The sequence below is a fragment of the Vigna radiata genome, chromosome 7, assembly GCF_000741045.1.
Source record: "Vigna radiata var. radiata cultivar VC1973A chromosome 7, Vradiata_ver6, whole genome shotgun sequence".
Taxonomy (NCBI): Eukaryota; Viridiplantae; Streptophyta; class Magnoliopsida; order Fabales; family Fabaceae; genus Vigna; species Vigna radiata.
In genome coordinates, this window is record NC_028357.1 from 36829285 (window position 1) to 36842326 (window position 13042).

Here is a 13042-nt window from a genome sequence, read left to right on the forward strand (position 1 = left end):
ATGACCACTGGCGAACTATCCTTGCTCTTGGCTGCATCCAAATCTTGGCCATTACATCAAATGGATGTCAAAAATGCATTCCTCCATGGTGACCTTAAGGAGGAAGTTTACATCACATTTCCTGGTGGTATGTCGACTCTCTCCCCGAATACTGTTTGCAAATTGAAACGATCTTTATATGGCTTGAAGCAGGTCCCAAGAGTATGGTTTGAAAAGTTTCGCTTCACTCTTCTTGGTTTTTCTTTCAATCAAAGTCAGTATGATCCATCACTCTTCCTTCAACGGACTCCTAAAGGGATCGTCGTACTTCTTGTTTATGTGGATGACATTGTGGTCATTGGTTCTGATCAAGATGTTATTTCTAGAATCAAACAAATATTGAATTCAACTTTTCACATGAAAGAGTTAGGCCATCTCAATTATTTCTTGGGTTTAGAGGTGCATTACCATCCTGAAGGTATTTTTGTAAATCAGCATAAATATATTCAAGATTTGGTCTAGCTAGCGGGACTCACCAATACTACCCCCGTTGACACTCAAATGGAAGTTAATGTTAAATATAGGCGACATGAAGGAGAGCTTCTTGACGATCCCACTCAATATTGGAAACTAGTTGGTAGTCTCATCTATGTGACTATCACTCGCCCTAATATTTCTTATGTTGTACACACTGTTAGTAAGTTCATGCAATCTCCAAGGCACTTCCATTTTTCAGCAGTACAGCGTATCATTAAATATCTCCTTGGCACCTCAGGTCATGGTTTATTCTTTCCTGGTAATTCATCTCTTCAACTCCAAGCTGATAGTGATGCTGATTGGGCTGGTTGTCCAGACACTAGGAGGTCAACTACTGGCTGGTGTATGTTCCTAAGGAATGCTCCTATTTCACGGAAATGTAAAGACACAGTCTCCAAGTCGTCCACTGAAGCAGAATATCGTGCAATGTCTGCTGCTTGTTCTGAAATAACATGGCTACGTGGTCTTCTTACAGAGCTTGGAGTTTCTCAAGCACAACCACTCCACTACATCCTGATAACACTAGTGCCATACAGATTGCAGCAAATCCAGTTTACCATGAACGGACGAAACACATTGAGGTCGACTATCATTCTATCCGAGAAGCATATGATCGTAGGGTCATCACTCTACCACATGTCTCCACAGCTGTTCAAATAGCTGACATTTTCACTAAATCATTGCCACGCCAGCGTCACAATTTTCTACTTGGCAAATTGATGCTTGTAGATTCACCAGCATCAATTTGAGGGGGGATGTCAATGAATGGAAAAGATATGCAACGTTTATTCTCTTAATTAGGATAATTAAATGTAATAAATGTATATAATATTTTAGCTTATTTAGTGGGCTGAAAATCAGCTTGACAGATTGTAATTATTTGTATATATATAAAAGTTTTTCAACAAGAGAAAACACAGTTTTCTGGTTCAATCCTTTCTAAATTTAACAATCCGAAGTGATAAACATAAAGTAGTGCCACTTGATTCATTGCGTTGCAGCATATACATGAGAGATTCCAGCAACAATATATATATATATATTATATAGACACACACGTAATTATACTTGTGGTTCTTGTTCCTTGGTTTGCTGAGTTTCTTGGAGCAACTTAGTGGCAGTATTCTGCATTATGTCCTTGGTTTTGCCCCCAAAGGAGAATGTAAAGCCGATCATGACCAAGACGGAGCCCACCATACTAAACAAGAGAAAAAGCAGTGAGACTTAGTTAAAGGGTTAAGTGGTTTTTGTGGAAGAAGATGGCTTAGGCCAACTTTTACGAACATATGCCTTAGGCCAACTTTTAGTCTCGTATGTAGAAACACTTTGTGTTCTTTTCATTTTTATAACAAATAAATTCAAACAAACATTAAAACTAATACACCTAACACATAACTAAATTTAAAAGAAATAAATAAACAAAACAAGAATACACAAAAATAAATACAATTAAAAAGATTTAAAAAAACCATAAGCCATTAAAAATAAATTAAATAATTACAATTAAAATTAAAAAAATAATATAAAAAAATTATATATTTAAAATCTGATAACTTCTTAAATCAATTATAAAATCTAGTAATTTTCTTAACCGAATTTCAAAATTTATACCTTACTTAGGTACGAAAGATTTCCTACACTAAATTTCGTAAGTTGACACCTTACCTAATTTGATTTCAAAATCCAATTAAAGTGTATTCACAAGTTGTTTTAGAAAACATGGGTGGTGCAACAAGAGAAAATGGAGATGCAGAAGATACCCATCAATCTTTTCTTTCACAGGCTTGCAATCATAATAGACATGGAATGTATAGTGTTGATTTGTTTTTTTTTTCAGATGATTAAATTATTAAACTTCCCTTGGCAAGCATTATACAATTTTTTTTTAAAATTTGTTTTATCCCTAAATTAAATAATATATCTATTTTTTTGTCTTCAAGAAAGAAGATGTTTACACTTCTTCGATGCAAGCACACCACAATCATACTTACCTATACCTATAACATTTCTAATAATAGATAAGCTTTTTTATAGCACTTGTAGAAGATAAAAATGAAATAAAATTATTTTCTTCGTAACAAAATTTTTTAAAAGAAAACTATAATATGCAAGAAATTTGATAGATTTGTTGTTTGTTTTTTTAACATAAACTAATTTTAGTTTATATAAAAAAAAAACTTATTTAATATTTTGTCTTATTTTTTTTTCTTAAATATAATTGTAAAAAAGTTGATAAAAATTTATCTGGAAAATTTTAGAGTAAGGTAATGTAAGGGTGGTGTAAAAGATAGGTAGATACAAATTATTTGTATTCTATTTTCACCACTAAACTCACTCTTTAATAATAATCCTCTTCCCCAAATGCTCGAAATAGTAATACCTAAATACACTGGGAAGAGAATCAAAGCTAGCTAGGTAAAAAAAATGTATATAATATAAAAAAAATTATATAATAGTAATAAATTTAATTTTATGAAATTTCTGCTCCCATGTAACTGCTCTTCACTTCGCTCACTGAAATTAGATGAAATTTAAAATTTTATTTTATATTTTTTTTTCACACGTATGTGGCACTGAAAATGGTTAATGTTGGGAAAAAGGTGACGGGTAAAAAGTTAGTTAGGAATAGAAGATACAGAAGAAAGAAAAATGCAGAAAAAAATTAGAGATAGCGCTTCAGAGTCTAATTTCACAACCAAAGAGAACAACTTGTAATAGTTGGAGTCTGTATTCTTTGGTTTAATAGCAAATTTTGTCCTCAGTTTCGTTGACAAATCTTAATTTAGTCTCTCATTTTAAAAGTGATTGAAATGAGTCCTTACTTTCAAAATTTTGAGTTAAATTAGTCCCTTCAGTCAAACAAAAACAAACAACTTGATGATTTGGCAGAAGAGATATTATTTTATAGATATATCTATAAAATAATATCTCTTATGTTAAATCATTAAACCCTTAAGACCATTTGTTTCTGTTTAACAAAAGTGACTAATTTGACTCCGAATTTTGAAAGTGAGGACCCATTTCAAACATTTTTAAAACGAGGGACTAAATTGAGATTTGTCAATGAAACTGGGAACAAAATTGGCTATTAAACCGTATTCTTTTATATAAACTAGAATTATACAAAATTTAAAATATAAGTTCTTTTATATTCTTTTATCTACAATTTAATTTGTAATTCACATGTAAGTCAATTTTAACATAATTTACAATAGAATCAATTTTATTTGTCTTCCTTATTTTTCTCATGTGGAGTGCTTGAAAAAAAACAAAATTCTCCAAACATATTAAACTTATCGTTACTCCAATAATAAATTTTATGAATCAAACTTATTCAACTTTAAACAACCTGAGAAAGACATTGAACATGGTCTACAATATAGAATTATTATTTTCAAATTTTATATTGTTTCAATTTTTAAAATTAAATTAAATAATCTTAAATTAGACATTGAAATTAACTGAAATTAATGGTAATCAATATATTTAACATAGTTAAAATAGACGTTAACTTTAACAACATAATAAAATACATATAAAATGATAATTGATATTGAATTAGTAATGGTAAGTCTATATTAATTAAGATTTTCTTTTATGTTCAAATTTCTTAACTATATATTAAAAATTATTTTAATAATTTAAAAATTAAAACTAAATTGAATCAAAATTTTAGTCAGTAAAATTTGTTCTGTGGTATGCTAAAAAGGGCTTTGTTGCGTTTGACATTTCTTGAAAATTAAATTATATTTATATCTTATTAAAAATAAATAAATAAACAAAATAATATGTAAAATGATTACAGATAAAAGTCAGTGAATGAACACATATTACGAGAGTTTCAAAACCCAATATTTTATACTCTGTGGAGGAAGTGAGAAATTTTGATTTGGATATTTCAACAATAATGTAGAAATCTTGGTATGTTTAATGGAATACTTCATATGGTGGAATGTGCAAATCTACAATATATTTCAGCTGATGACTTCATCTTCAACTTTAAATATTGATCAGGGAATGGTGATGGGTGAAAATGGAAGACAAATCATAGTTAAATGATAAGATGAATATTAAACAAACATGTGGTTTTATACGACTGGTTATTATTAGTTCTGCCAAAATAAACTATCTTTATCAATAAAAAAAAAATCTTTCAAAAGTTGAATTATCACATTTAACTAATTTTATTAATTATTTAAACTCATATTTATCTAAAAACAGTATATTTTATTATTTTAGTTTTTGCACTAACATTTCTTTCTTGATAAACCTTATCTTATCCGCACCCAACTTACACATTCCATAAGTCCATTACTTTTCAACTTTCGCTCAATGTAGTTGTTTTTCCTTTTTCTTTCTTACTTCTTAGGTTTACATAAGAGTCTTCTAAGTTCCATTACGGGACTTATGTTGGAAGAAATCTGTGGAATCTTATAAAACTTGCACGCCATAAGTTCCATTACTGGACTTATGTTGGAAGAAACATGTGGAATCTTATAAAACTTGCACGCCATAGTCGTGTTTTAAAACAACGTAACTATGTTACTTTTTGTATAGTACAATATCTAGATCGAGCGAGCGATTAGGAAGTAGTGAATTGGTTATGTATAACACCATGTCTATATTAGATCGTATTCGGTTAAGGAATTGAGATGTTAATGGACCAACAAATAATTGGACCAGTAATCTAACAAATAACAGCAGAATAATCAAAGATATCCGATAAAAGATATTGATGAGCTGTTTATGGGTAACTGACCAAATTTCAATGTAAATCTATTTAAGGTAATTCTGTTTATATTTTATTGGACCTGTGACAACCTATAAATATAGGGCCAAGGTCAAAAGCCAGGTACGTTCCACTCACTAAAAAATATTCTCTTTAAAGCAAAAACTCCTTAACTTACGTCTAACTTGAGCGTCAGAGTGCCTTCTGTAGGTACATCCCCCCTCTGTTGAAAAGGGGAACAAGCGGCTCGAACTAAAGGAATGCAAGCAACCCCGACTAAAGGAAAAACGAGCGATTCAAGTGTTTAGAGGCAAGGAAGACACGTCAGCAAGATTAGTCTTTCGGTCCTACAAACCCATACTGAAACATTTTGGCGTCCACCGTAGGGCTCAAAGACTTGAAGATACCCAATGGTAACCACAAGAAATGTGGAAGAGCAGAACACTCGAGACATGATCATAGAGATGCAAGCCCATATACAGGCACAGGCGCAAATCATACAGGAACAACAAGAGATACAGCGGAAACAAGCATAAGAAATTGTAGCACTAAGGGCACAACGACCCCCACCTGAATTATCCGCCTCAAACAGACACGAGGAAAATGAGGGCAGTCGAAACAGGAAGCGATCGGTCCATACCGAGCCCAATGGTCGGAGAGGAAGGGGACCCACACCCCCACCTCTTCAAACCGTTCGACCTATAAGTCTACTACCATTTACAGCGACCATCATGCAAACTCCTATGCCGGAAAAACCTACTCCGAACCTGGAAAAATATGATGGCTCGACGGATCCCGATAACCACCTCAGGATCTTCACCAATGCGATGGCATTCTACACAAATAATGATTCAGTCATATGCAGGGCTTTCTCCTTATCATTAAGGGGTGAAACACTAGAATGGTATAGTAAACTCCCCTCAAACATGATAGACTGCTTTGCCACAGTAGAAATTCTTTTCAGGAGGCAGTACGCCTCCAATCGGAGACAAGAGATGACACTAGCAGAATTGGCAAATACCAAACAATAAAAGGATGAAACCTTAAAGGCGTTCATTCAAAGGTGCAACAAGGTCACACGATGAGTGAAAGATGTGAACCACACTTTTGTCATCAATAATTTGTCCTTATGTTTAAAACCATGTTATTTTGTCGAACAGTTGTATGCCAAGCCACCAAAATCTATGGAGGAACTCGAGGAAAATATCGCTGAATTTATTCGCATTGTGGACATGAAAAACTCAAGGAAGAAGCAACAACAAGAAGTCCCTACCAACGAGAGTAAGAAGGAGGCGAAGCGATCTTCTAATAGTGGCAAGAGCGAAAGGCTTCCTCGAAAGGAATTAGCCTAGACACCTAAATACAATCATTATACAACCCTCAACGCACCCAGGGCAAGTAAACTTGAAGAAGCCTTTCATGCCAAGCTTCTCACGTTCGAAAGAAGTCCTCGCCAAAAAATGCCGATGAAAGTAGAACCTGTCGTTTTCATCAAAACAATGGTCATTCCACGGAGAAATGCACCACAGTGAAGGATGAGATAGAAAGGCTCGTTCGTGTAGGCTACCTTCAAAAGTACGTTAAAGAAAATGGGCTAGAATAAGAAGTCCCCCTAGAGGAAGAACTTGACATAGAAGTCCTGAGCGGTCATCTCGATAAGACGATCAGCATAGGCGACATTCCCGAACCCGTACTCGTGATCCTGAGCGAGAAAGGTCAATCTGGGGACGAATTGATACCGTATTCGGAGGCTTCGCAGGACAGGGACATCATCTTCATCCTATAAGAGAAGCTTGAAAACCGTTCACATGATAAATCGACAACCTCGATCTATGTCAAACATTACCTTTACCGATGCAGATTTCCATGCTCCCAACCCTGATCAAGATGACCCCATGATCATTACCGCTGAGATAGCATGGTACGATGTCAGTAAAGTGTTGATTGATCAAGGTAGTTCGGTCAACATCCTATGTTGGGCCACATTCGTAAAAGTGGATCTATCCGAGGACATAATAGCTCAATTCAATGAACAAATTGTGGGGTTTGCAGAAAAAAGAGTAGATACTTGAGGATATCTGGACTTGAGAACTCGACTCGGGACAGGTAAGGAAGCAAGAGTGCTTAGAATAAGGTTCTTGCTGGTAGAGGCAAACACCTCTTATAATGCACTGTTGGGACGATCCTGCCTGAATGCTTTCGGGGCCATCGTATCCACCCCTCACTTAGCTATGAAGTTCCCATCCAATAAGGGTGTTATTTGTATGATGAAGGTCGATTAATGAACGGCTTGACAATGTTATGTTGTTGGCCTAAACATCACACCTTTTGTGCCCCGAAGAAAGAATAGGGGGGTAGAGACAGCCACATCAACCTTGACCCAAGAACAAACGTCGATGATCGTACCCAACCCTAGGGAGACATTAAATCATTCGTACGGGGAAAAAACCAGTCACAAACAACATCCATAGGAGGAGGGTTGAAGCTGAACAATGAGCATAATTTGACAAGAATGTTGAAAGCCAATGCCGATCTGTTCGCTTGGGTAGCCTCCGATATGCCTGACATCTACCAGAGCGTCATGGCGCATAAATTGCCCATATTCAAAGAAGCACGCCAATCGCCCAAAAGAAACGAAGATTTGGTGAAGAGAAGCGAAGATCACTAAGCTACTAAAAGTTCAGTTCATCAGGGAAGTAACCTATACTACATGGTTAGTAAATGTCATTATGTTTACAAAGCCGAACGGCCAATGAAGAATGTGTGTCGACTTTACAGATCTAAACAAGGTGTGTCCTAAATATTCTTACCCTCTCCCAAGCATTAACAGGTTAGTGGACGGGGCTTCCAGACACGCGATGTTAAGCTTTCTTGACGCATACTCAGGGTATAATCAGATCCTAATGTATATACCAGATCAAGAAAGAACAACTTTCATAATCGAACGAGCCAATTACTGTTATGAGAAAATGTCGTTCGGTCTAAAAAACGCAGGCGCCACTTATCAGAGTCTGATGGATAAAATTTTCCACCACCAAATTGGAAAATGCATGGAAGTATATGTTGACAACATGGTGGTTAGAAGTCAATCAGTGGAGCAACACTTAAAAGACTTAGCTGAAGTTTTCCTTCAAGTACGACAATATGATATGCGGTTAAATGCCTCAAAATGCACTTTCGGTGTACTAGCTGGAAAATTCTTAGAATTTATGCTAAACTCTTGGGGAATCAAGGCCAATCCAAACAAATGTCGGGCGATCTTGGAGATGTGAAGCCCCACCAATTTAAAAGAGGTGCAACGTCTCGTTGGCCGACTGGCAACTTTGTCATGTTTCATCCTGAGATTGGTAGAGCACATTAAACTTATTCCTAAGTACATGAAGAAAGGAATTACTCAGCACTGGGACGATCAATGCGAAACAACTTTTGCTGCAGTAAAAGATATCCTCACTTATCCACCAATTATGGCCTGATCGACACCAGGATATGACTTGCATACATAGCTGCATTGAATGACACCATGAGTGCAACTCTCATTCAAGAAGCCCCATAATTCAAGTTGATTTATTTCATCAACAGAACTTTACAGGGGGCGAAAGAACGGTATTCCCAAATAGAAAAGGTGGCCTTAGCCTTACTCAAAGCGGTTCGTCACCTCCGACAGTATTTTCAGAGCCACCAAATGGTGGTACGCACGTAGGGATGGAAAAAAAATCCGTGGGCACGGGTATCCGCGGGTAAAACCCGCGGCGGGTAGTTATTACCCGCGGGTAACGGGTAGTTACTACCCGCGGGTAACGGGTAGCGGATATTTTAATAACCACTTCTAAACGGGTCGGGTACAGGTAGTATACTATCCGACCTGCAGGTACTTGTTACCCGCAAAAAATAAATAAATTAATTAATTTATATATATTTTTAATTAAATTTAATTAAAAATAAAATAAAATTATAGTTTATTAGATTAAAATTAATTAAAATTAAATTTTAATTTATATTTAATTTAATTTATATTATATTGTATATATTTCTTGTAATTTTATTTATATTTTATTTTAAAAAAGATATTTTTTTTTTTGCGGATATCTGCGGGTACCAGCGAGTTTTTAAAATACCTGCGGGTACCCAGCGGGCAGCGGGTCAGGTGGCGTGTACATTTTTATCCAGTGGGTCGGGTTGTGGGTAGACACTATCCATGCCCGATCCAACCCGTTGCCATCCCTATACACACGAATCATCTAGTTGCTAAGATTCTCAGGAAGCCTGACTTGGCAGGAAGGATGGTCGCTTGGTCCGTCGAGCTCTCCGAGTTTGGACTACGCTTTGAACCTCGGGAATCTATTAAAGGCCAACATTTGGCAGATTTCCCTGCTAAATTAACATTTATATACCTGACAGCTCAGTGCAGTTATGGTATCTTAAAGTAGATGGCTCCTCAGATAGAAGGGGTGGAGGAGCCGGTATCTTCCTAAAAGGACCGACTAGTATCGTTATTGAGTAAGCGTTAACTTTTTGTTTTCAAACCAACAACAATCAAGTAAAGTACGAAGCCTTGATTGCCAGTTTAACTCTAGCCAAGGAGCTAGAGATTTCTCACTTAGAATGTCGAATGGATTCTCAACTGGTCGTCGGCCACATGAAAGGAACCTTCCAGGTCAAGAACAACCAATTGCTGCGTTATTTCCATAAAGCGAACACTCTCCTTAAAAACTTTGTCAACGTCAACATTGTACACGTCCCAAGAGAACAAAATTCTAGAGCAGATTTCAAGTCCAAGTTAACTCATTCAAAAGAAAAGGTACAACTGTCTTTAGTCATCAGAATGGCGCTCGACAAGCCTGTGATCAAAATCTTTACCATTAATATAGTGGCACCCAAAGCTTATTGGTGACAAAATGTACGAGAGTTAATGAAAAAGCAAGAACAAGGAGAAAAGGTTAGTACTACCTACTCTAAACATATTGCTCGTTTTCTTTGTATAGGAGATGACTTGTACAGGTGAGGATACACTACACTATTGTTGAAATGTCTATCGGAAGAAGAGGCTATTACGTCTTGCGAGAACTTCACCATGGAATATGTGGTTTGCATTCAGGAAAACGTATTCTTAGGGCCCGAATACTACAAGCAAGGTATTACTGGCCAAGGATGGAACATGATTATGAATCATTCGTCAAGAAGTGTATATCCTGTGAAGAACATGGCAATTAGTCTAATGTAGGAACTACGATCTAGGGTTCTCAGAATACAACTATTTTCTATCCAATCCTGTAATATTGGTTTGTTATTAAATAGACTGCAAAATTCGCTTACGTTATGGGGGGCCTGATAAACGTTTGGCAAGTGTACCAATTGTTATTGTAGTAATAAAATATCATCCTTTGGGATTGAATGAGTTGAGTACTAGATTACTAATTTACGTAATTTTGAGCAACAAAAATATCAAGTAAAATGATGAACATAAACAAGTTATGAGAATTCAAATAATAAAATAAAATGTTAGAGAATTGATTTCATACATTTTCATATAATTCCTACTCTTTCCAATTGATGTTTGAATTATAATTATTCACTTGAGTTTATTAACAGTTTGTTTACCCCTAATCTCTTAGATAGGTAAACTTATCTGTTGAATTTTAACCCCCAATTCCTTAGGTCAATTACAAAATTCAATAAAATCATGAAGAACAATTATTATCTCAATTGCAAACTAATTAGTTGTGCCCAATTTTACAATTGTGACAACATCTAATCTATTCTATTTATAATCGCAAACAATCCCCAATCTCTCGATTGTGAAACTGCTCATAGAATAGATATTAAAACATAAATAGAACACTGGAATAATTAAAATTAACTAAACATCAATTGAAATGGTTCAGAAATTATAATCCTAAGTACTGCATCAATCCTCTAATAAAAAGAAATTTAGTTCTGCATAATGTAAAATTTAAAAGCAAACCAAAAGAAGAAAAAGAAGAAGTGTTGAAGCCGTGAACGTTGATGTGCGTCCTAGTACCTCCCCCTCTTCCTTCACCTTTTTAATTATATATATCACCCCCAAATTACGTTTTCAAATCCTCTCCTATAAATCCTCTTATAATTTTGCATCAATTCCCCTTTTTTAGGAAAGTAGTTACTCACTCTATTTAACTTCCCTCAATTTCTATTTAATTTTAATCTCTTTAAATCCACGTCATAAAAGAGATTAGTATCTGCTCTGGAAAATTTCACAGCTCATGGAAAAATCCCCAATCTGCATGTGCTCTTCTTTGCTTTCAATTTTGTAATTCCTGACGTAAATCCACAGGTTGTGGTAAAAACCACAACTCACTTGTGAAACTCTCTGGTTTGCCTTCTATTTTTTGGAGCAAAATCACAGGTTGTGGAACTGTCCACAGTTAGGTCGTGGAACTCTCCGGTTTCATCTCTTCATCTTAGACATTAATTCTTCCCAAATTGTGATTTTGGCACTTAGAATCACCAATCTACAAGAAAAAATACAAAAATCCCAATGTATGATCCGAAACAAGGATAATGCATGACTAAATCATTCAATTAATGCAATTATGTATGCAAATGGCCTAAACTAAGATATGAATGCAATTACATTTTATTCACACATCAGGGCTGAATTGTAGACGCCAATACTGGGGGAAGATGAAGATGAGCCTTCTTCTGGGCTTTCAACGACAATGTTACCTTAAGCGAAGGCACTTTCACCACCAAGTATTGTGGTAGTATCGCGGCGAACTCCGATTGATGAGGTTCTCGTCATGACCCGAGCCTTACCAGTGCTACCTTGCCCATTTCCTTCCCCGGATTCCGACGAACAACTTAAAACAACAGTAGGATCCATTATTACCTGAAGAGAAATGCGAAGAAGAGGGCTAGCGATTTGGGGAAGAAGAAAGTCTGAAAAAGAATGCCAAGTGACGGTTGAGTAAACCCAGAGTTTTCAAATATCCTTTCGCATTAATGAGGGGAAACTGACACAGCCGTAAGTGATCTGTACCGTAGGATCAAGCTTGATCTTGTGGCCCTGCTGAAGAGACTCTACAACTGCCTCAAAGGTGGGAAACCTAAATAATTATTTGGGAAATGGTACATCTACATTTAACGGTACGCAATAAAAGACCCTCACACTGAACACCACTTGAAGTCTTATAGTTAACCCGTCCATGAGACTGAACGGTTAACTCGGACATGGGGGGCATTATGTATAGTACAATATTTAGGTTGAGCGGTTAGGAAGTGGTCGACCAATTATGTATAACACCATGTCTATATTGGGTCGTATTCGGCCTAGGAATTGAGATGTTAATGGGCCAACAAGTGATTGGGCCACTAATCTAGCAAATAATAGCGGAATAATCAAATATATCAAATAAAAGATATTGATGAGTTGTTTATGAGCAAACGATCAAATTTAAAGGTAAGTCTATTTATATTTTATTGGGCCTGTGACAACCTATAAATACCACTAGTGCAAAAATGTTGTTTAACGTCAATTATTTTGGGCTTTTAACGTCTAATCTTAAACCGACGTCTAAACCGGTGACGTCAATGGGACGTCCGACATACTAACAACAGACGACTATAATGACGTCAGTTAGTGCCCACGAATGACGTCAATAAACGTCGGCACTGGTTCGAATGAACGTATAAAGACACTAATTAGACGTCGGATAACACATTAAACGACGTCGAAGAACACATATAGACGTCGAACATGACAAAGACCGACGTCTAAAGTCACTATAGACGTTGGTTTTTGCATTAACCGACGTCTAATAC

At 35.9% G+C, this 13042-nt stretch overlaps 2 protein-coding genes across 2 annotated transcripts; both read left to right on the plus strand.

Annotated features, from left to right (window-relative positions):
• On the plus strand, positions 1-1176 carry LOC106766389 (uncharacterized mitochondrial protein AtMg00810-like). The gene is made up of 2 exons (XM_014651119.1): positions 1-457; positions 548-1176. Exons 1-2 carry the CDS (start codon positions 1-3, stop codon positions 1174-1176), a joined length of 1086 nt encoding a protein of 361 aa, XP_014506605.1.
• A 4812-nt stretch (positions 1177-5988) lies between these two features.
• Positions 5989-6597, plus strand: LOC106766390. The gene is made up of 2 exons (XM_014651120.1): positions 5989-6258; positions 6406-6597. The coding sequence occupies exons 1-2, from the start codon at positions 5989-5991 to the stop codon at positions 6595-6597; spliced, it is 462 nt and encodes a 153-aa protein (XP_014506606.1).
• Positions 6598-13042: the final 6445 nt, after the last annotated feature.

Coding starts and splice junctions, on each gene's coding strand:
- LOC106766389 (XM_014651119.1), top strand. CDS start 1: ATGACCACTGGCGAACTATCCTTGCTCTTGGCTGCATCCAAATCTTGG. Junction 458..547: donor GGTGCATTACCATCCTGAAG/GTATTTTTGTAA, acceptor CTCAAATGGAAG/TTAATGTTAAATATAGGCGA.
- LOC106766390 (XM_014651120.1), top strand. CDS start 5,989: ATGCCGGAAAAACCTACTCCGAACCTGGAAAAATATGATGGCTCGACG. Junction 6,259..6,405: donor AGATGACACTAGCAGAATTG/GCAAATACCAAA, acceptor TTTGTCGAACAG/TTGTATGCCAAGCCACCAAA.